General features: G+C 38.7%; 1 protein-coding gene across 3 annotated transcripts in view; it reads right to left on the bottom strand.

The window, feature by feature from the left end:
- The window catches only part of Dcp1a (decapping mRNA 1A), a 55,528-nt gene that overhangs the window by 4,621 nt on the left and 26,766 nt on the right, over nucleotides 1-24,141 (bottom strand). For 2 of the 3 annotated variants that reach the window (XM_005317209.4, XM_040289749.2), the window contains 5 exons: nucleotides 20,567-20,705; nucleotides 14,422-14,535; nucleotides 4,031-4,789; nucleotides 2,245-2,310; nucleotides 164-382 (listed from right to left, as the gene is read on the bottom strand). In XM_005317209.4, coding sequence (XP_005317266.1) covers nucleotides 164-382; nucleotides 2,245-2,310; nucleotides 4,031-4,789; nucleotides 14,422-14,535; nucleotides 20,567-20,705 — 1,297 coding nt within the window. The remainder of the gene's footprint in view (nucleotides 1-163; nucleotides 383-2,244; nucleotides 2,311-4,030; nucleotides 4,790-14,421; nucleotides 14,536-20,566; nucleotides 20,706-24,141) is intronic. The other variant, XM_021731134.3, reaches the window with a different exon arrangement.

Raw genomic sequence — 24,141 nt, 5'->3', positions numbered from 1 at the left:
ATATCTTAAGAGTTTACACAGTTACTATTCTGCCAGGAATACATGCTTAGGAAGACGAATTTACTCCAACCTAGTCTTTTGTACTTATGAGAACATACAAAATCTGTTTTCTTCTATTAAAGAAAAAAACAATCAAAGATTCCGTTGATATCCTACTACATACCTTTATGAGATGTATCAATGTATCCTGGAGCTGAGACTTGCTGAGGATAATGGAAGGCTTTCTCTGATTTTCTGGTGTTCCAACAGTAAGGGGTGAAGGGGAACTTGCTTTCCTCTCTAGGTCTGTGGACCTTGGAACTGTCTGCTGGAAAACACTTGGGGACAACAGGACTGAAGATACTGCTGTGGTTGTTGCAGTAACCAGTGGAGGGCCTGCAACCTGAAGAGAAACAACGGTCATTTTGCACCAAGTATAGAAGCCAGCAGCCAGGCTCAGAGTAGAGGACATCTGATAACAGCCATTAGTATAATATGAAAATGATCTGGAGCACAAAGAAGAATCAAACAGTTTTTTTTTTTTTTTTTTTGTGGTGCTAAAAATTGAACTCAAGGGCCTTGCACATGTTATGCAAGCGCTTGACCACTGAATTTCATCTCTAGGCTTCTAACACTGTTTTGGTTTCAGGTAAACATTCACTAGAGAAATTTGAACATTTGGTACCTGTTTAGGTAATTTCTGTTAGCTAAAGTATGAAAAGCCCATATATAAAGGAGTGCCCTGGAGTCATGAAGGGAAGCTAAGTTCAACCATTATAGAAGGTGATTATTAGAAATAAACATATGTCATACAGAGTACAAACAATCCTATGATAAAACTCTAAATAAAATTTCTTTGGGGGTGGAATTGAAAAAATGACTAGACAAAGGCAAGGGACTTTTTAGGGTGAGAAAATATTATGTATTTTGATAATTATAATAAACAAACTTAAAAGAAGTCTAAAACACAAAAACCCCAACTTAATTATATAAAGATGAAAATTTCTAGAAATGAACTTAATCTCTATCTTCTTCCTCCATTTTTAAATGTGCTTAAATGTGCTTCTAATTATAGCTGGCATCAGAATATACCAAACCAATGATGATTATTTTAAATAATTCTCACATTTGATACAATCAATAGAGATCTTCATTTTTTTTTTTTTAAAGAGAGAGTGAGAGAGAGGGGGACACAGAGAGAGAGAGAATTTTAACATTTATTTATTTTTTCTTAGTTCTCGATGGACACAACATCTTTGTTGGTATGTGGTGCTGAGGATCGAACCCGGGCCGCACGCACGCCAGGCGAGCGCGCTACCGCTTGAGCCACATCCTCAGCCCGAGATCTTCATTTTTTTTGCCCAATGTCCCTTTCTGGATGCTAGGGACTGGACCCAGGGAGCACATGTTACACCATGAGCTACACTCATAGTTCTTCTCTTACTCTTTTATTCACCTCATCTACAAATAGCCAAGAGCCTGCTAGAGTTTTCAGGCTGCAGTTTCTGGTATCTGAGCCACTGAGCTTGTTTTCTGGTAATAAAACCAAGCTGACAGCTCCTGCTGATCACCACAGAATACAACAAGTTACCCAGAATGTAAAACAGAAGCTGGCTTTACATTCTGAGACTCAAGGAGAGGTGAACAAGCATAAAGGCAAATGAAAACATGATACGAAAGAAAATGAAAAAAAGAAGGCCAGGCAAGTCTGGGAGGCTTCATCATCAGAGCAATGGGATAGGAGAAGATTGTGGCAGGATAGTGGCTCTACCCGCTGGGACATCATAGCTCTTCCTGGGCAATGAATATTCCCTAATTCTAGAAACCAGGTTAGCTGGGCATGGTGGTGCATGCCTGCAATCATGGCCAGCCTAAGCAACTTATGGGGGCTAGGGATGTGGTTAAGTGCTCCTGGGTTCAATCCCTGGTCCAAACAAACAAACAAACAAACAAACAAACAAAAAAGAAAGAAAGAAAGAAAGAAAAAAAGAAGCCAGGCTGACAAATTCTCATCAGTCACCCACTCACAAACAACAAACACTGTGGTTGAGCCTGCCCCTGGACAGTCAGGGGAGACATGCATGATGATGAGAGGATGTGAGGCGCACAGAGGCTGCAGTAATGAACTCTGCCTGGAGGGCAAGCAGCCCAGCCTGGAAGGAGGCATCTAAGAGAGGTCTGGGCTTGAAAGCTAAGACTTTTCAATAAGGTGATATTTCAGCTCAGTCAGCAAACTTAAAAATACTCAAAAAAGGGAGTCCTTACCGGGATGGCACTGGATAACACCTTAGGCTGGGCAAACAGTTCAGGTTCCTGGTTTTGCTGCATAGACTGAAATGTTTAATAAAAAAAGATGAACAGATATAGTAAGTTTCAATTAAGAAGATTTCTTAGTTACTGGTGGAAAATCTCGGTTAGCAATAAGGAACAGTCCAGACATTAACCAGATCCTAAACTACTGAGGGAAGAGGCTAACAGCATCCTGTGACAATGCAACCAGTGGCTCGACTCCACAAGGAGACGTTCAGATGAACTGCCCTCTTCATTTCCCCTGAGAAAAGGGGGATGCAAAAAGAGCCTTTAAGGGGCTGGAGATGTGGCTCAGCGGTGGTGCGCTCGCCTGGCATGCGTGGGGCCCGGGTTCGATCCTCAGCACCACATACAAACAAAGATGTTGTGTCCGCCAATAACTAAAAAATAAAATATTAAAATTCTCTCTCTCTCTCTCAAAAAAAAAAAAAAAAAAAAAAAAAAAGAGCCTTTAAGGTGACTCTCAAGAAAAGCTGCAATCTGTATCTTAAAAGAGCTGAGGACATGGACTGGGACTGTAGCTCAGTGGCAGAGCGCTTGCCTAGCATATATGAGGCACTGGGTTAGATCCTTAGCACCACATAAAAATAAACCAAATAAAATAAAGTCATGCTGTCCATCTACAACTACAATAAAATAAAATAAAATAAAATAAAATAAAATAAAGGTATTGTGTCTAACTGGGCAAAAAAAAAAAAGAGTGGAAGACAGCCCAGATCTATTTCTACTGATAAGCATCAGAGATAAGACAGACTGGCAATCTGATGCCTCTTTTTTGCCCGCTGTTGGTGCTAGGCATGCGCTCTACCATTGAGCCACATCACAAGCCCTTTTACATTAAGATGATCTAAGTGAGTTGATGAGGCTGGCATGAAACTTGTGACCCTCCTGACTCAGCCTCCCCAGCAGGTAGGATTACAGGCATGGGCCATCACTGATGCTTCTTAATGGGGTTATTTAAATTTGAACAGGTGGGGGTTGAGGGAGTGGTTCAATGATAGAGCTCTTGCCTAGCACATGTGAAGTCCTGGGTTTGATCCCTGGTACCAAAAATAAATAAATAAGCCGGGCATGGTGGCGCACAACTGTAATCCCAGCAGCTCAGGAGGCTGAGACAGGAGGATCATGAGTTCACAGCCAGCCTCAGCAACAGCGAGGTAAGACCCTAAGCAACTTAGTGAGACCCTATCTCTAAACAAAATACAAAATAGGGTTGGGGATGTGGCTCAGTGGTCCAGTGCCCTGGGTTCAATCCCTGGAACCCCCCCGCCAAAAAAAAACCCCAAACAAACAAAAAAAACCACCAAAACAAAAAACCAACAATAACAACAAAAAACCAATGGAAAAAATGTGGGCTGGGGTTGGGGTTGTGGCTCATCGGGAGAGCTCTGGCCTAGCATGTGCGAGGCGCTGGATTCAATCCTCAGCACCACATAAAAGTAAATAAATAAAATAAAGGTATTGTGTCTTGACTACAACTTAAAACAAAAACAGGGCCGGGATTGTAGCTCAATGGTAGAGTACTCGCCTAGCATGCAAGAGGCACTGGGTTCGATTCTCAGCACCACATAAATGTAAAATAAAGATATTATGTCCACCTAAAACTAAAAAATAAATATTAAAAACAAACAAAAACAAACAAACAACAAAAAAAACCCAAAGCCAAAAAACAACCCAAGGCCTTTGTAGTTTCATCTCATCCAATGAATATCCCCAAATGCCCCAGTGCTCCTGCAACTACCTGAAGGGGAGCAAGCACCATGTTGCTCAAGGAGGCTGAGGCTGCTGCTCTTGCTGCTGCTGTCTTAGAGGGAGGCTCTATGAAGCTCTCAGGTGTGGCTAGCTGGCCAGATGCTGCAGGAAAACTGGGTGCTACTGCACCTTTCCCAAGTGGCTGTGTCTGTATTTGGTCATGCTGTGAAGTCAACCTGAGTTTCTGGAGAAGATCGACGCTTGGGAGGGCTGTGCCAGTTGTGTTCGTTATGCTTAGTGGGGCTCTGAAGGGGCTCTGGCTGGCAATGAGACTGGTGTGGCTTAGCTCAGGGACTGGCTGATGCAGGAGTGGAGACCTCTGTCTAGGCGTGGTCTTCACTGCCTGCATCATGGTGCTGTTTCGAGGTAAGCTGGGGGGAACCTGTGCAGTAGGAGCTTCAGCTGGCAGAGTAGGACTGAGAACAGGGCTTAAGGGGATCGTGTAGCTCGGGGCATGCTTTTCACTGGACTGTGTGATGGAGGCAGGAGTAATTAGCACCGGAGTGGTGACTTCAGGTTGGACTGCGTGATGGGTGGTTGCATGGACACCCAGGTTTTCCAACTGAGGAGTTCCTCCTGGTTGTTCAAAAGAACACGGTAGGAACGAGCTGGGCTCTTTCTGGGAGGTATCTCCTGGCAGCTTCTCCACTTCTTCTGGATCCAGACCCACAACTGCTGGCTGTTCCTTTGGCAAAGAAGTTCCAAATAACTCTTCCACTGTCAGATGTTTGTGTCCAGTTGGAGCAGACTATAAAAAAAACAAATGAAATCACTCAACAAAAGAAACTTTTGGAAATCAGTATTAAGTGAATTTCTTTTCTAGCTACCAAAATAATTTGCAGAAACAAGGACAGACGGATTCTGAAAATAAGGACTGGAACAGACTGAAGGTGTTTTGCAAGTTTGAAGCCAGCCTGGGCAATTTAGTAAGACTCTCAAAAAATAGAAAGGGTTGTGGATGTAGCTCAATGGCAAAGTACTCTTGGGTTCAAATTATCTTTTATTTTTTTGGCAGATGGATATAAGGTGAAAGGGCAATTACCTCAGTTACCTCATTACAAAGCTAACTGTGCTAACTGTACCAAATTGCTCCATATTAGTAACACAGGAAAATGATATCAGAGAGGACAGAGTGAACAAATGCTGATCAAGTGATTAATTTTTACTGTTCTGCACAGAAAGTTAGCACTACATCTTAGGGACAGGGTCCCAAATACTAGAAAATAAACTTAATTATTTAATTGCAGGTCTTTCCTCCTATCTATTCCCAAATCACACAATCCGTAAGAAAAAGCAAAGTACTTAAATCTTGAAAGTTTAACATTTACATATATTTCAGTAAACTGGATTAACTAATAATACAACTGCAACTATTCAAAGGAAAAATACTTATGCATGCCATTGGTGAGCTTTCCTGTACCTTCAAGCAGTATGGCCATATCTGTCCTTTAACTTTTGTTTCCTGAGTACTCACAGGGTGCCAGGTCCTCCTTTGACAAAGGCATGTAAAGCAGGGAGTTCCATAGAACATATTTATATTCTAGAGGGAGACACATCTAAATCCTTGGAAAACACAAGCAGCTTCAATTTATAGTTTTACTCCTAAAATATGTGAAGCACTTAGTTTTTTATGTTTATACATATATATGTACGCTTATATTGAAAATTTAATCCACAAATACACATGATTTTCAGGGTTTCAGAAAGCCTGGAAGGCCCAGAAATATATTGCATTTGAAGTATCATAGTACTCAGTATATACACACACAGTATATGTTACTTCGCACACAGGATGATATTTAAGGTATCATAGCACTATGGTATGATCTTATTTCTACTGGAAACAAAATCAGTTTTTCCAGGCAAATGTTGCCATCTGATAATTGATGAGTTTAGCAGGTGCCAGGCACTGTGCTGTGACTCTAAGGTAGGGAAAACAGGTAAGCACAACTGGCCACATGGGGAGGGGAGAAAAAAGCACTACTTGGGCTGCACAGTGTCTGAGACACAATGGGGATCTGGACTTTACCCACAGAGCAATGGAATGAGCCACTCAGCTATATGATAGGATGTACATGACGAAGGCCATATAAAGGAAAAACTGGAAGAGTGAGACTGAAGAGAGCCGGACTAAGGTCCTGGCAGAGAAGATGATGAAGACGAAGGAGTCTAAATGGAAGGAACCAGTGGCTGAAGAGGAGGCAAGAAGACACCCTGGTATCTTGGTACTGCGTGTAAGAAAAGTCCAGAAAAGTCCCCCAGGTAGAGGGAGGAAAAGCTGAGGTGAATTCTGAATACATCTGAGGCCTTTATGCATCATCTGGAAACTAGAGGTACTGATCTGGAAGTTATTAAAAAATGAAAATGGCTATCCAAGTCCAGAAAGCACATGCATTCCCTCAGGAGACTATAGGGACAAAGCCTCAGGGCCCTGCCAACTACCAAGAGGCAGCCAAGCAGCACTGCCACTGCCAGGCTCTATGTCCTCCCAGCTGTGTAGCCTGGGGAGTCACTCACTCTTCTCTCTGAGTCTCAACTCCCTTATAAAGTAAGGAAGGCTGAGATGGGACATGGAGATGTAGGGAACCCAGCACATAAGAAGTGCTCCTTTAGTGTTAGCACTCATAACAACAGTAGAAAGTAAGTTCCTCCAAGGCAGAGGCTGTCTTTCTCATTTATTCCCTGATCATTACTTTCCTTCCTCTTGGGCTTACTGTTAAGCAGCACCACCCATACCACAGATACGAAAAGTATACAGTAGAGGCTCAAAAATACTCTTTCACCACCTTCTCCTGGTGTATGATGGGGTGAGGGTGAGATCCCCTGTGTCAAGGGCAAGAGGACCAGGACATGGAACTGAGGATACAGAGGAGTTTGCATGTGAGACAAAAAAGGGAAGGGAATGTTAAGGGAATGTCACTTTGTATTTTCTCCTTGATGTGAGGACAATGTCATCTGTTGGGTGAGAGGTAGCAGGGCAGGTCTGAGCAGGATGTGGAATAAGTGTTGTGGAGCAAGAGGCAGAAGCTCCTCCAATTGTAAAAATCATAGCTTCATGTAAACTACTCTATTTTAGGAAATATTCATTAAAGATAATTCTATTAATATTAAAAAGCTAACAATATGTCTTGGCAAGCTGATGTGACAAGAGGCTTTGTTTAAGTGGAGAAAGTCTTAAATGACAAATTCAGGACCCCACTAATAAGACTCTCTGTCACAACACTCTCTAGCACTTTAAAGAATTTTCTTTCTTTCTTTTTTTTTTTTTAAAGAGAGAGTGAGAGAGGAGAGAGAGAGAGAGAGAGAGAATTTTTAATATTTATTTTTTTTAGTTCTCGGCGGACACAACATCTTTGTTGGTATGTTGTGCTGAGGACCGAACCCGGGCCGCACGCATGCAAGGCGAGCGCGCTACCGCTTGAGCCACATCCCCAGCCCCTTTAAAGAATTTTCCAGATTTGGAATCTCACATCAAATATATAGCAGCACTAACATCTAATTATAAACTGGATGTAAAAAAAAAAAAAAAAAAAAAAGCTAATGATTTTATATAGTTCAACTCCCTCATATTTTTACTACTACTTTATCACCATCTATCAGAGCTGGCAACCTAATACTGGGTTCACAAAATCTGACTATTCCAATAACTTAAGAAAATGGTGAAGAAAGCATGCAAACACATAGAAATACCTTTTCAAAATCTGGGGACGGCTCTGTGACCTTAGGGGTCTGTGGAAAGCGAGACACAGGAGGGGAGGTTCCATGGAACATTCTATCCCAAAAAGGGCAAAGGGGTAAGATTACAAAGGAATAGGTGAGGGTAACTCAACTCCACCAGGTGACACTCACTCCTGGAGCCAGACCTCATTATCCAAGGGATGCAGTAACTGTTCAGTACCCCTTTGCTCAGGACTTACAGGTATGTGTATAGCTACTGTCCAGAATGGCTCCTGATATTACTCCCCCCCCCCTCCCAACCAGGGATTGAAGCAGGGGCACTTAACCACTGATCCATGTCCCTAGTCCTTTTTATTTTGAGATAGGGTCTTACTAAATTGTTTAGGGCCTTGCTAAGTTGCTGAAGCTGGCTTTGAACTTTCAATTTTCCTGCATCAGCCTCTGGAGCCACTAGGACTACAGGTGTATGCCACCACAAATGGCTCATATTTGTACTTCCCAAAAAAGTACAGAACTTAGGGTATCAAATCAAAGATAAGTAGGTTCATTTTTCAGGCACTAACGAAAATTATATAATCTTTATTTAGTTCTTCATCTGCAAAATGGGGACAACTGTGGCAATTATCTCATAGAATTGTGAAAATTAAATTATCATACAATGTCAGGTGCCCACAAATATTTAATAAATTGAAATTGACATATTATTGTCATAAATATCATACAGACTTTTTTTTTTTTGGGTGTATGTGTATGGAGCAAGTGCTCTATCACTGAGCAAAATCCCTAGGTCAATAGAGTCTTAAGAGTAATCATGAAAAACCTGTATACTTTATAAGGGAACCTGAAAAATGTTTGTATATTAAAAATTCAACATATCCTTCTGGAATGTCACAATCTCACAATGCAAAAAACCACAATCACTTGATGGGATACCAACACTATGCTATTATAAACCACCCTGTTATTCCCTGATGCAAAGAATCAAGAACACAGCTGTTTAAACTTCCATGGCAACATTTCTAACCCACTCAATGAAAGACAAAGTAGACAATGAATTCCCCTATTGGATAGACTTTTTTGTCCAGGCCATATAATCATTCCATTTCCCATGCTGAGCACCATGACTTATTCACTTTGCATCCCTGGCATCATAAATGTCAACTGACAGCACAGAGATAATGCGCCCAACCCCCCCCACCCCCCCAAAAAAATTGTGGCACATGCCTGTAATCTCAGTTACTAGGTACAATGAGGCAGGAGGACCACTTCAGCCCAAGAGTCCAAGATAAGTCTGGGCAATATAGCGAGATCCCAACTCAAAGGGAAAAAAATAAGTGGTAAAAGACCAAAGTGGCATTTGGTATATTTATAATATTGTGTAAACATCACCACTACTCCTAGAACTTTTCTTTCATCCTCCCCAAAATTCTACCTCTCCTTTTTATTGTGGTGCTGTGGATGAATTCAGGGACTTGTGCACACTAGACAAGTGCTCTTATCGATGAGGTAGATTTTTAAGCACCTTTTATTTTATCTTGAGACAAGGTCTCACTAAATTGCCCAAGATGGACTCAAGTTTGCAATCCTTCTGCCACAGTCTTTGGAGTAGCTGGGATTACAGGTGGACACAGTTGCCTGTAACCATTAAATAGTAACTTCTCATCTTTCCTCTTCAATGCTCCTCAGACTCTGGCAACCTCTGCTCTACTTTCTGTTTCTATGGCATCCCTGGGTTTAATCCATAGTACCACACATGCACACAAAAAGGAAAAAAATGAGCCAAAATTGCTTGGCAAAAAAAAAGCACTGAAAACCAATACTAATTCTTATTTATTAACACAGATTATGTGGATAGTAACCATTACATTGTGTATTATATGCACAAACCAACATCTGGATTTACCTACTCTGAAAAACAGCACACCCTGGGACTATTCTGAAGAAACTTTAGGGTCTTTTTCAGGAAAGAAATATTTTTGTTATATGAAAGGAAGAGATCAAACAACAGGACATGCATCTGATACTTGACAAAAGGTATCAAAATATGTTGGCCTTTTCAACAAATGGTACTGGGAAAACTGGATATCCATATGTGGAAGAATGAAACTAGATTCCTATACCTCTCACCCTGCACAAAAGTCAAATAAAAGTGGATCAAAGTGGATCCAGGAATTAGACCAGAACCTTTGCAACTACTAGAAGAATAAATAGGGTCAACACTCCAATATACTGGCACAGGCACTGACTTCCTTAATAAGACTCCTAAAGCTCAAGAAATAAAATCAATAAGTGAGAAGGCATCAAATTAAAAATCAAATTAAAAAGCTTCTTTCTTCACAACAAAGGAAACAAAGAGTGTGAAGAAAGTGTACAGAATGGGAGAAACTCTGTCAGCTACTCCTCCAATAGGGGATTAATATTCAGAATATATAAAGAACTCAAAGAATCCAACACACCCAAACCCAAATAATCCAATCAATAAATGGGCAAAAGAACTAAACAGATATTTCTCAATAGAAGAAATACAAATGGCAAACAAATATAGGAAAAATGTTTGAAATCCTGGCAACCAGGAAAATGCAAATCAAAACTACATTGAGATTTCATCTCACTACAGTTAGAATGGCAATCCTCAAGAATGCCAATAATAATAAATACTGACAAGGATGTGGGGGAAGAGGTATGCTCATATATTGTTAGTGGAACTGCAAAATAGCATATCCACTTTGGAAAGCAGTATGATCTCTTCAAAGACTAGGAATAGAACCACCATATGACCCAGCTATCCCACTTCTCAATGTTTATCCAAAAGAACTAAAATCAGCATACTGTGTAGTGATATAGGCACACCAATGTTTATAGCAGTATATTCACAATAGTCAGGATATAGAACCAGCCCAGATACTTGTCAACAGATGAATTGAAAAAGACAATGTGGTATATATACACAGGTAAGTTTTGATCAGACATAAAGAATAAAATTATGGCATCTGCTAGTGAACAGTCAGAACTGGAAAACATCATGCTAAGAGAAATAAGCCAGACCCCCCAAATCAAGGGTCAATCTTTTTTTTCTTATGCAGAAAGCTAGATAAAAATGGGGGCTGGGCAGATCCCATGAAAACAGTGGGGAGATCAGTGGAGTGAAAGAAGGCAGTTAAGGGGGAGACAAGAAGAATGGGCAAAGGGAGGAATTATGGAATTAAACTGACAAAATTATACTATGTACACATATATCACTGAAGCCACCTTTAAGTATATTTATAAAGCACTCCAATTAAAAAAAGACAGTAAGTAGAAGATCAGTAAAATAGAGGAAGTAGTGGTGGGAAAAAGGAAGCACTGAAGACTAAAATGGAGCAAACTATTCCTGCATGCATGATTATGTAAAAATGAACACTACTATTAGTTTAAATATAATACACTATTAAACCATTAAAAAACAGAAATTGCCAGGCATGGTGGTACATACCTGCAATCCCAGAGGCCTGGGAGGCTAAAGCAGGAGGACTGCAAATTTGAAGCAACTCAGTGAAGCTGTAAGCAATTTAGTGAGTCCGTGTCTCAAATAAAAAAAAAATATAAAGGGGTGTGTCTCAGTGGTTAAGCACCTCTGGGTTAAATCCCTCGTACCAAAAAAACAGAGAAACCTCTTGGTGAAATATACCTCAGGCTTGACCACAAAGCAAAAAACAACAAACTAAGCAGAAGTAGTCTCAAGGGAGTTTTAATAAGTGAACTGTGAAAATGAAATGGAATTAACAACTGAGCTGTGAAAATGAAATGGAAAAGACTGTTAAATTTGAATAGTATAATTTATCCCTCAACACTAGATGGCACTGTTACTAAATAAATGTAATGCCTGTGTGTAAGGGGCTGATATGGATTTGAGTTAATTTTAGGCAAACAAACAGCTTCTGATAATCAAATCTCAACATTTTATCATGTTTTTTTGTTTGTTTGAATTTGACCCCCAAAGTGAAATTTTATTTTGTTATTATTTATCTAGCAGTACTAGGGATTAACTGAGGGGAGTTCTACCACTGAGCTACATCCCTAGCCCATTTTACTTTGGGACAGGGTCTCACCAAATTGCTGAAAACAGGACTTGAACTTGCAATCCTTCTGCCTCAGCCTCCTAACTCTTTGGGATTATAGGCATGAACCACCACAGCACCCAGTAAAAATGGAATTTTAAAAGTATGTTAAGAACTGAAGCAATAATAACAACATCAGCACTATTTACATTAGAAAGTACACTTGGGGCTGGGGATGTGGCTCAAGCGGTAGCGCGCTCGCCTGGCATGCGTGCGGCCCAGGTTCGATCCTCAGCACCACATACCAACAAAGATGTTGTGTCCGCCGAGAACTAAAAAATAAATATTAAAATTCTCTCTCTCTCTCTCTCCCTCTCTCTCACTGCCTCTCACTTTCTCTTTAAAAAAAAAAAAAAAGTACACTTCCCTGAATATCCACTTGAATTCTCAATGTTTGCAGATCCATCACTGGTGCTGTTATTGAAAGACTGAACGTTTTATGGCCTGTCATACTCCTTTTTCATTTTTCAATGAAATTGAAAAAAAAATTCTTAAAGAATTTTTCTGGTCCATTTCTTCATAGTAACTCTTTGAGTTTGGCAGTGTTAAGAAAAAGGAAAGGGGAAGTGACAGATCCATGCACACTGTTGGCTGATAAAGTACAATGGAAGGAAATCTATAAATCTGGCTCTGAAAAATACATTAAGAAAAACTAAATTTATAATAAAATTTTTATAATAGAACCATACTTAATGTAAGTCTCACTGCCAGCATCCTAAATCCTGGTAGTATGAGAATGTAATATACAAAATCTGCTTTAAATTAATTACTTAATACCTAAAAATGTTATGGATACATTGCTGATGGGAATGTAAAATAGTACAGCCTCTGGAAAACAGTTTGGCAGGTTTTTAAACTTTTTTCTCGGGGGTGCTGGGGGTTGAATCCAGGAGCACTTTACCACTGAGCCACATCCCTCAGCCCTTTTTATTTTTTGAGACAGGCTCAACTAAATTGCTGAGGCTGGCCTTGAACTTGCAATCCTCCTGCCTCAGCCTCCCAAGTCACTTCAGGAGGATTGCAGGTTCAAGGCCAGACTCAGCAATTCAGTGAGGCCTTAAGCAACTTAGTGAGACCCTGTTTCAAAGTAAAAAACCATCATGTTCAGATGACTGAAAAGCAAAAATATCAGAGCTGAAGGGCATAGTGGAGGAAAGCTGCTCATCTCATGGCAATTGGGAAGCAGAGAGAGACAGGAAGGGGCTGAAGAAGAATAATAGTCCCTAAAATCACATCCTCAGTGACCTACTTTCAACAACCATGCCCCAAATGCCTTAAATTACCACCCAGTAGTCCAAATTCTTATTTTTTTTAAATATATTTTTTAGTTGTAGGTGGGCATAATACCTTTATTTTATTTATTTTTTTAATGTGGTGCTGAGGATCAAACCCAGTGCCTCAACGTGCTTGTTGAACACTCTACCACTGAGCTACAACCCTGGCCTCTAGACCAAATTATGAATCCATTAAATGGATTAATCCACTGATGAGGTTACAATCCAATAATTTCCCAAAAGTCTCTGAACCTTGCTGCACTGAGGACCATGTTTTCAACACTTGAGCTTTTGGGAGGACATTCCAGATCTAAACCATAACATCAAATGATCTGAAAGTTTGGACTCTTAAGCATTTCACCCAGAGAAATAGAAATTTATATTCACACAAAAATATGTAAATGGAGGATTTGGGAGGTGGACTGGATAAAGGAGGCTTTATTTATCAACCAAATTATGGGTTTTACTTGATATGTTTTTTTATTAGACTATCAATTATAAAGAGAATTAATTAATTCAATAGTCACAAGATCAGATTTTAAGAATACATATAGCATTGAAAAAGGCAGATAAAACTACCTGCCCTCATGGAGCTTATATTTTGGTGAGCAAGAGAAAAACAGTAAATAAAGAAGAAAAACCATGTTAGCTAGTTAGAAGACTTAATGAGAAAGCAAAACAAGCTGGAGGATGGGGAATGGGAAGGGCTGGTGTTTTACACAGGGTAGGTAGAGAAGTCCTCACCTACATGAGGACATTTGAGATCAAAAGGAGGAAAGAAAGCAAGACAGTCCTGGGAGGAAAGTACTCTAGGCCAAGGGGACAACCAGAATAAAGGCCTGTCTTGAGACAGGAGCATGTCTAGCACTTGAGAAAACGCAAGAGAGCCAATGACATGGAGGCCAAGTGAGTAAGGCAGAGGGGTATAGGTATAGTTGATGCCATAGGTAGAGAGGTTAGATCATGTAGGGCCTTGTGGGCCATTGCCATCTCCTTGGCTTTTAACTGAGTGAGGCAGGACATCATTGGAGGGTTTTAAGTAGAGGAATACACTTAAGGTTTCCTCAGTATTACTCTGGCTGCTGGGCTAAGAATAGGGAAGGTAGAATTAAGGACAAATTCGAGAGACCAGACAGGAGGCTACTGCAAAATCCAGATCAAAGAGTATTATATGAACTAAGGAAATTACCTAGATGGTTGTCATTATGTTATCACACATAAGACTTGGTCAGATAAATGACAACTCAAACTTGCACTGCAACACAACCCTTAAAAAATGTTTCTCTTTGTTTTGTTACTCTAAACAAAGCTAGGGCTTTAACTGTACAAACCTTATCTTGTGACCCGGAGAGTGTCTCTTCTAGTGTCTCAGTGCTTCCCAGATTGGAGAGTTGGGTGCTTGGCTGTAACCCAGGGCTGGAGATATTTGAGTCGCCCATCTGATTCTTAAAAAAAAAATTAAGAAAGTACATCTTGTGAAAAAAGTTCATCATCTATTATTTGGTTCATAAAGTAGGTGAACAGAAATGTTACACTGAAAATAAGGAAAAGATCCCCCAAAATGTTTGCTCTGAATTCTCAATAATTTATATAATAAAATTTTTATAAAGCTGAGACCTAATTTTAGACAAGAGTGTTAGCCACAATTGTTATTTTTAATCACCCTTTAAGGAAAAGCTAATGGTATCACTCAACTATTTATTCTCTTGTAGTTTGTTGTAAGTTAACATGATAAAATTAACTCTTTTGGGTTGGATAGTTCTATTTGTACACCTACCTCCACAGTCAGGGTAGAAAACAATTCTATCACTCCAAAAAAATTCTCTGGGATGGGTCCCATTGTAGTTATGCCTTCTCAACCACTCACAACCAGTGCTCTGTTCTGTCCTACAGTTTTATCTTTTAAAAAATGTCATATAAATGGTAGGTAAGCAGAATGCTTGCTTCTTTCACTTAACATAATGTTTCCAAGGTGTCATATGGTATTAATGGTTAATTCCTTTTTTATTGCTGAACAGTATTCCATTATATGAATATACTATGACTTAACCATTTGGTCACAGAATATTTATGTTATTTTCATTTTTTGATCATGAATATAGATTCAATAAGTTTTGTATGAAAAAAAGTTACATTTCACACACAGTGGCATGTACCTACAATCCCAGATACTTGGGAGGCTGAGGCAGAAGGATTTCAAATTTGAAGACAGCCCTTAGCAATTTATCCAGACCCAATCTTGAAATAAATAAAAAGGCTGTGGATTTAACTCAGTGGTAGAGACAGCACTTGCCTCATATGTGTAAGGCCTTAAAATCAATCCATAGAACTCTCACCCAAGAGTTTTATTTCTCTAGGGCAAAAACTTAGGAAAGGTAATGGTGGGTCCCATGGTAAATAAATTTTTTCTTCCAAAAGTTTTATATATTTTTATATTTTACACTTAGATCTATGACCCAGTTACAGTTGATTTTTGTATAAGGGATACATTTAGATTGGGGTTCACTTTTTGTGGGTATGTGCACATATATGGACATCCAACTGTTTCAAATTTAAATTCTAATTTGTATATAACAAAAAAAGTGAGAATATTTTTGTTTTTAGAATCCTCAACCAGCCAGGTATGGTGGCACATGCTTGAAATTCCAGTGACTCGGGAGGCTGTGATAGGAGGATCAAAAGTTTGAAGCTAGCCTCAGCAACTGAGTGAGACCCTGCCTCAAAATAAAAAATAAAAAGGACTGGGGAGATGTGGCACAGTGGTAAAGCATCCCAGGTTCAACTGCCAGTACCAAAAAAGAAAACAAAACCTCAAAACAAACAAACAAAACCCCCAAACTAATGATCAGATAGACATAAAAATTATGAATTTTTGGAAACTCAAGTTATATTTGGGCTATATGATCCAGCACTGTCCATGTCAAAACACACGATGGGCAGGGGGAAGGGGCAGCTCTCCAAACTTCAGTTCTGAGAAAGATAATTTTCTTGATACCATACTTCAAAGATACATGATGCTTAGCCTAGGAATTGGTACTCAAATGGGTGGGGATGTAGTTCAATTATGGAGTGCCCCTGTGTTCAATCCCTGGCACCCCACCTCCCCCCACAAAAGGCTTCGTAACAAGTTCTTTTATTATGTTTTAATTTTCTATGCTTGCTAGGGATCAAACCTGGGGCTTGGCAAGACCTCTACCAATGAGCAACATTCTCAGATCACGTAACAAGTTTCTTAAGACGGAAGATGTCATGTTCAGAAACAAAAAAAGGTTGGGAACTTCCCTATAAAAATTCAAGTTTGTCATTTTCAGAGAGGCTGAATGATAAGTCATGTGACAGTCATTGGCTGGGGCTGAGCTCCAACTGAACCTTTTACCCAGAAACAGGTTCTCAGTCTGCCTTAGTTCTGCTCTGGCCCACTTTATTCACTACAATGGTTGACCTGCCTCTTCAGGCATTTGAGTTTGCAGTACTTGTTGTTACATTGTATACGCTAATAAATTCTTATGGATTTTACGTATTTTTGATACTTGTATAGGGCTTTTGTGGACTTTTTAAAAAATATTTTTTAGTTGTTGATGGACCTTTTTATTTTTATTTATTTTATATGTGGTGCTGAGAATTGAATGCAGTGCCTCACACATGCTAAGACAAGTGCTCTACCACTCAGCTACAACCTTAACCCTATTTTATGTGTTAATGATGTCATTCAGGCTTTGTAAAATTTAGGGGGAAATGCATACTCACAGAGAAACCTGATAGAGGATAATTTTTACAATATTTGGTAAAAAAAAGATTTTAAAATCTTTTGATCCACCACTTCAATAATTTATCCTAGGAAAAATTAATTCTACATTCTATACTTTGCTCCAAAGTCATATTGCTGAGTTCTTTCTTTTTAATTTATTTTTTGGCAAAAATTAACTAAAACAAAACAAAAACCTGAACAAAATCCAGGGTTAGGGGTTGGAGATGCAACACAGTGTTAGAGGACTTGCCTGGCATGTGCAAGGTTCTGGGTTCCAGGACCAAAACAAACAAACAAAAAACCAAACAAATAATCCAGGAGTATAGCTATGGCTAGAATCAACTCAAAATGGGCCAACTGTCAAGGACTGTGGTTTCAACTATCTTTCACTCCATTAAAAATAGGAAAGTTGGTTAAAAGAAACTATAGGATTTATAGATAAAATTCTTATAGAATTTTAATTTTTAAACAGTGTATCATAAATTCCCCACTCAAAAGTCTGGATTTCAGTCCATTATATTATATACATTGGACAGGGGAGATTCAGAGCTGGGACCAAATCCTATCACTGAGGCCTTGCTTACACCACTACACTCTCTGTTTTCTTTTCTTTCTTCTTTTTTTTTTGGTAGTTGTGGATGGACCGCATGCCTTTTTTTATTTTTATGAGGGTGCTAAAGATCGAATCCAGTGCTTCACACATGCCAGGCAAGTGCTCTGCCACTGAGCACCCCCACCTCTACTCTTGACTCTGCCAATCCCCCAAGTCTCTACCAAAGATAAACAAAGGGCCATCTGGAACCACGTGCAGCTGGTGAGAGTCTATCCAACACTAAGATATGGATCCATGGGTCACTGCTAATACCAGCTCCATTTGGTTAGATGACAGGCAAGTACAGATAAAAAAACCAAAAATGCTTACTTAGGAAAGTTCCACCTATTTACAATTTTCAAAAACAGCATACATTAAAGGAATTGTCAGAGTTAACTAAACCTTAGTTCTGTTCTAATCTAACTTTAGACATTATTTTTTTTATTCTATACTGTTGAAGAATTTTCTTAAAAACAGATTACTTTCCAAATTCTTTACTTTTGCAATATTATTTTTATTTTTTTTAGAGTTTTTTTTTTAAGAGAGAGAGAGAGAATTTTAATATTTTTTATTTTTTAGTTATTGGCAGATACAACATCTTTGTTTGTATGTAGTGCTGAGGATTGAACCCAGGCCGCACGCATGCCAGGCAAGCGTGCTACCACTTGAGCCACATCCCCAGCCCCGACTTTTGCAATATTTATATAACTAGAAATCAGCCCAGATTTTTAGATTGCTTACATAATACTGGATGTTTTTAAAAGCTTTATGTTAAAAAAAAAAAATTGCTTTGAGGCTGGGGGTGCTGCTCAAGATGTGCAACGTTCAGGGGTCTGTTCCCAGCATGAAAAAGGAAAAAATATGAAATAGAAAGGAAAAAACTTAACTAAGTGTTTAGTAAGGGATCCCCTCTTTTTTTTCAAATGTAAGGTAAGCTTTTTTTTTTTCCCCTTCCCTTTTTTGGGTGGTGCAGGGGTTTGAACCCAGGACCTCCTGCATGCCTGGCAAGCACTCCACCATTGAACTATACTGACAGCCCTAAGGTAACCTAAAAAAAAAAAAAAATTCTTAAAATATATTCTCAATGTATTAGAGTCGAGAGCTTTTCATACATACATAAACTACTCCTATTTCTCCATGAGACACTGATGAATTTGAGACAAGTAGAAACTTTTCATGGGCTTGCATGTACATTTCTCCATTCAGGAAAAGAGACTGTTTTTGGTGGTTAAATACAGAAAACTTATCATAGTTTATGGTGAATATGACTCTTCCTTTCTAGAGAAAACTATCTTCCAGAACACTTTTTTTCAAGCTTTGTTCCCTGAATTCCAGATTCTTAAGACATTAAAGGGTAGTAATTGAGAAATGGTCCTGGTAGTGAAATTGCTCAGTCTTGAGTACTGCAAAGCCAAGAGGATGCAAGCAGACACGCTAACAACATTTCCTCAACTCTTTAGCAACTTGAACCTTTTTTCAAAGATCATCTGGTATTACTACAGAAGCTAGTGCTAAAGCAGAACTGTTTGGGAAACATGAGCTTAGAAGGTGCTTTTTTTTTTTTTTTTAAGTTGTATATGGACACAATATCTTTATTTTATTTATTTATTTATTTGAAAGAAAATAAGGCATTTATTTCAGGGAGCTTCCAGAACTATAGGAACAAGGTTACTGAACGGCTGTTTTGGTTCTGTATAGAATGATAATCCTGCTGAGACAGCAGGGCAGGCAGTCACGAAGGAAAGATGAACCTTGTCAAGGTGAGTTTTGTGAGTGAATGCAGGTAGGTTATAGTCCCCAGGTATTAAGTCTAAACTAATCTGGGTTTGCTGTGAAGGTATTTTGTGGATGTAATTCAAGTCTATACTCTATTGATTTTTTCCTTCCCTTCCTCCCTTCCTTCCTCCCTCCCTCCCTCCCTTCCTTCCTTCCTTCTTTCTTTCTTTTCCTTTCCCTTCCCTTCCCTTCCCTTCCCTTCCTTTCCTTTCCTTTCCCTTCCTCCCTTCCTTTCTTTCTTTCTTTTTTTTATTGGTTGTTATTTTATTTATTTTTAATAGAGGCAAATGCTCTACCATTGAGCCACAATCCCTACCCCTAGATGGTGCTTTTCCTCAATTTGTTTCCTGAAGTTTTGGTAAGGTGAAGATGAAATTGGGTTAAGAGAACCAAATTTTAGTGAGGAATAAGGTGACAATTTTAATTCTGTTGAAATAAAAAACAGCTATGGAAAGCTTCAGTCTCACTCCAGTGAAGCGTGGGGCACAGAGGTACTGATGTCAAGTGAAAAGTCAGGATAGTTCCTCAGATATAGGCAAGCCTTCTATATACTGTCAAGAAGTGTCTACTTCTTGGCACACAGTGAACTCATAAGCATGCATTGAATAAATTAACTAACATACTTTAACTTCCATATTATCCAAATTTTGGAAGAAAAATTTTTAACAGCTAACTTATAAGGTAAAATGTAAAATAGAAGAAAAAGACAATACTGCTTTTGAGAAAATTATCAGTTTCAGGTAAAATTCCAAATTTTAAATCTGGAATTTAAAATTCTTCATGAAACTGTCTATCCACTACCAATTATAGATCATGAATATACATTTTAGTAATATGAAGTGCAAAATATTAGAGTACTTCTCAAAATCTATGTAAATTCCTAAGACTATTCATCATCCAAACTGAGGCTGCAGGTGTGAAAAAGATGTATAAGTTTTTCCAGAACTACTTGATGTGGGCCAACTTCTTTCCTCCTTTTTCTTCCATAATAATTTTATTATTAGGATATTTTGTGGTTGTAGATGGACAGAATGCCTTTATTTTATTTTTTTTTTCTGTTTAATTTTATGCGGTGCTAAAGATCAAACCCAGTGCCTCACACACGCTAAGCAAGTGCTCTGCCACTGAGCTATTTTGCTATAATTATAAGTATAGGAAAAAAGCATTCTAAACTTTCCTATCCAAACAAGTACTCTCAGGTAATAGATTTCTTACCCTTCAGACTTGACATGCTTTCTTTTTGGACCAATTATTACTGTTGGCTCTAGAGATAACTTATTCAGTCCATAAAGCCTTCTCGAAGGCCTTCTTCCCCCCAACCCCTTCTGGTCTTCCCTGGTCAGCACCTGGAGCACCTTACCCTTTCATACTCATCCTTGGCTCTGCTCAGCATCTCTAGGATGTCGATGGGCCTGTGGTCATTGCAGCCATTGGCCTGGCTGGGACTCTGTTTATCTCGAGCAGCTTGCTGGGATCGCCTTGTCTCTTCTTCTACCACACTAAAGAAGGAAAACCAGGTTTTAGAGAGAAAATTTGACCCAAGAGCTCTTGAAGTTCATCTTCTGAAGACCCAATAACAGTGTCACATAATGATACTGACTTTATAATACATAACACTGGAATGAGTTCTCATTCCAGAAATAAGAAACTTAATTACAGTTTCACCACCTCATTAACAACAGTGCCAACCAATATATTTCACATTTAGAAAGACAAAAATACAGAATTCCTTTCTGGAGGTGGTGGAAGTAGGTACACTAAAAACTCCACTGAAGGATCTTCTTTTATAAGCAACTCAAATGCAGTCAAACTAAATGATAAAGTAAATGTGAAAATAACCACTGTATCAAAACATAGGAAGACTGCACAGTTGAATAACATTGTGCAAAGCTTGTACTGACACTAAGCTAGCCTTGAAAAAGATTTCTGGCAAATCTTCTAAAGTTAAATGATAGCACTACAAGTGAACAAAAGGATTGCCTTATTTTCTCTCTTCAAAATCACAAAGTGGGTGACTGAGATTAGTGTGGTTCTGGGAATGCTCTTTATTTTGACTGGAACTATTTGAGCTAATTATTCACCTGAAAATCCACAAATCAAATAAAGTCTCAGATTTTAAGAATGACATTGATAGCACACCTGTAATCCTAGTGTCTTGGGAGATTGAGGCAAGAAAATCACAAGTTTGACGCCAGCCTCGGCAACTTAGCAAGACCCTGTCTCAAAGTAAAAAATAAAAGGTTTGGGGATGTAGCTCAGTGGTAAAGTGCCCCTGCATTCAATCCCCAGTATAAATAAAAAAAGAATGATACTGATAGGTGTAAGGACTTCAAATCTATCTATAGGCTTTCATTTTTAAAGAATATTCTCTCTTCCCTGCATTTGAAGCAATTACAGCAAAATGTTAGGAATTACAGGTTGGTGGCAAGCACATAGGTAGTTTATTTCCTATATTTTCCTTTAAGGTAGAATAATATATTTTAATAAGGCAACTAATTTTTTTTTTAAACTCATTTAGGTTTCAGTCTCAACTTTAATGAACAAACCCTGCCTGCCGTGGGATTTTATGGGAACAGCCATGACTTGGTGATTATATTAACAGAGAACTTGACAATGATGACAGGCAATAAATCAATTCAGTAATGAAGGGTTTGTTTTTATGGAATAGGATCAGGACAAGAATAGACTATTCACTGCCAGTTTATGGATTCAAAACAGCCTACCCAAGAACTTCCAATTATTATGTGTGTGGTGGGGAGGAACATGATGTCTCTTTTATTTAAAAGAAATAGGTTAAAAAAAATCTTATTTATTTTTTTTCTTTTGGTGGCATTGGGGATCAAACCCAGGGCCTCTCACATGCCAAGAAAGCACTCTATGACTGAGCAACATTATTTTGGTTCAAAAGAGTATTTCTAATAATCACTTCTATTCACCTGTGAAGAGGCTATCTCATGAAGTTCACTACTGCTAAAAGCAGAAGCTGTCAGGAGTAGTGTAGCAGGACTCTTACATGAGTGATGCTTAGACTCCAAAGGACTCTTTCAGTTCAAACTTAATGAGAGATACCCTTGCCTCTCTATCTTCCTCTCTAATACCAAAACATACTCTTAGTACTCTAAGATCAGGAATAAAACTCACTTTCATGAGTTCTCAAAAAAAACCTTACACATACACATACACATACACACACACACACACACACACACATATTTAGTTCTAAATGGACACAATACTTTTATTTATTTTTTTAAATGTGGGGCTGAGGATCAAACTAGTGCCTCACACATGAGAGGCAAGTTCTCCACCACTAAGCTACAATCCCAGTTCCTGAGTTCTCCAAATTTTATACCATTTATCTGAGCAAACATTCTATCAAGTATTTGTTAAGAAACGGTTTCCAACAGACTAGATTCCCTCTTCAGGAAAGTCAATGTTTTCTGAATGTAGTGGGTTTTCAACTTTGCCACTGACTAAAGAAAATATCCAAAAAGACCTAGAAGTTCATTCAATTTCCTACATGACTTCTCAATTTTTTGACATTTTCCCTGAGTTTATTTTTTTTATTTATTTCTGCAGTGCTGGGGTTGAGCTATACCTCCAGCCCCTCCAATTTTATAAACATCTCTTGGAATCAATCAATTCCTTAGAAAATTTTTATTATATTGTGGCTGTCAAAACAGTCATGAGAAGAATTGTATTTAATGAGTACTGAAAGACATGCTTATTTATTGCAGTACTGAAGATCAAACCCAGGACCTTGAGCATGCTATACAAGCACTCTACCACTAAGCTATGTATGTCCCCAGTCCAGATACATTTGTTTAGATGCACACTAAAAAAAAAAAAAAAAAAAAAAAAGTACCAGTATTTTTGGTTATCAAAGTGATATTCTGAATTACGTAGAACACAGAGACATACAGAGGCAGTTTTATTTTATTTTGGGGGGTTCTGGAGATTTAACCCAGAGGCACTTTACCACTGAGCTACGTACCCAGCCCTTTTTTTTTTTTTTTAATTGGCAACAGAGTCATAAGTTGCTTAGGGTCTTGTTGAAGCTGGCCTTGAACTTGGGATCCTCCTGTATCCACCTCCTGAGGTGTTGGGATTATAGGTGTGCACCACTGTGGCCGGCTATTGGCAGTTTTAAAACAATGAAAAACATTCCGATTTATCTTTGGTGATTATAAAGTCATTTATTCAAAAAAGTGGTAACATTTATAAGGCATTATCTTCCTCTATAAACAGGCCAGCTCTATTTTTTTTAATACTTTAATTTTGTTTCTAGTAAAACAAGCTGACAGTATGAAAGAACCTCAAATATTCTTTTCCCTCCCTGCTTCCTGTTTCTACTTCCTCATCCTATTTTAGGGTTCAATACAATATTTTCAATAGGTCTCAGTTTTCAGCTTCATTTGCCATCTGAAGTCTGGTATTAGGGGGTGCCACTTGCCTTTAAAGAGAAAAAAATTGAAAATAATTTTCTCTGTATATGTTAGGGCTCAAGGAGCCAGATTCTCTCATTTAGGGTCAAAATGCTGTCATGTTGCAGGAGAATATGTGAATATGTTAATATACTCCTAAATTTAGGTATTTAAGACAAATATTCTGGATAGATCAACAAACCACATGTGTTTTTTTAGTAACCAGAAGAGTCAGCTGCCTTCACTGATACTTTCAAAATTAAAAACAAGTTGGGTACGATGGTGCACACCTGTAATCCTAGCTATTGGGAGGCTGAGGCATGAGGATCTGAAGTTTGGGGATTAAAAGGTTGAAACTTACCAAGACCCTGATTCAAAATAAAAATAAAAAGGGTGGGAATGTAGCTCAGCGGCAGAGTGCTTGCCTAGCATGTTCAAGGACCTGGAGGGGAAAAAAGTGATGAAGGGCTGTGTGTACAGCTCAGTGGTACAGGGTTTGCTTAGCATTCTT

This window comes from Ictidomys tridecemlineatus, chromosome 2 (genome assembly GCF_052094955.1).
Source record: "Ictidomys tridecemlineatus isolate mIctTri1 chromosome 2, mIctTri1.hap1, whole genome shotgun sequence".
Lineage (NCBI taxonomy): Eukaryota > Metazoa > Chordata > Mammalia > Rodentia > Sciuridae > Ictidomys > Ictidomys tridecemlineatus.
Note: the sequence above shows the minus strand (reverse complement) of the source record. Positions and strands in the feature narration are given on the sequence as shown.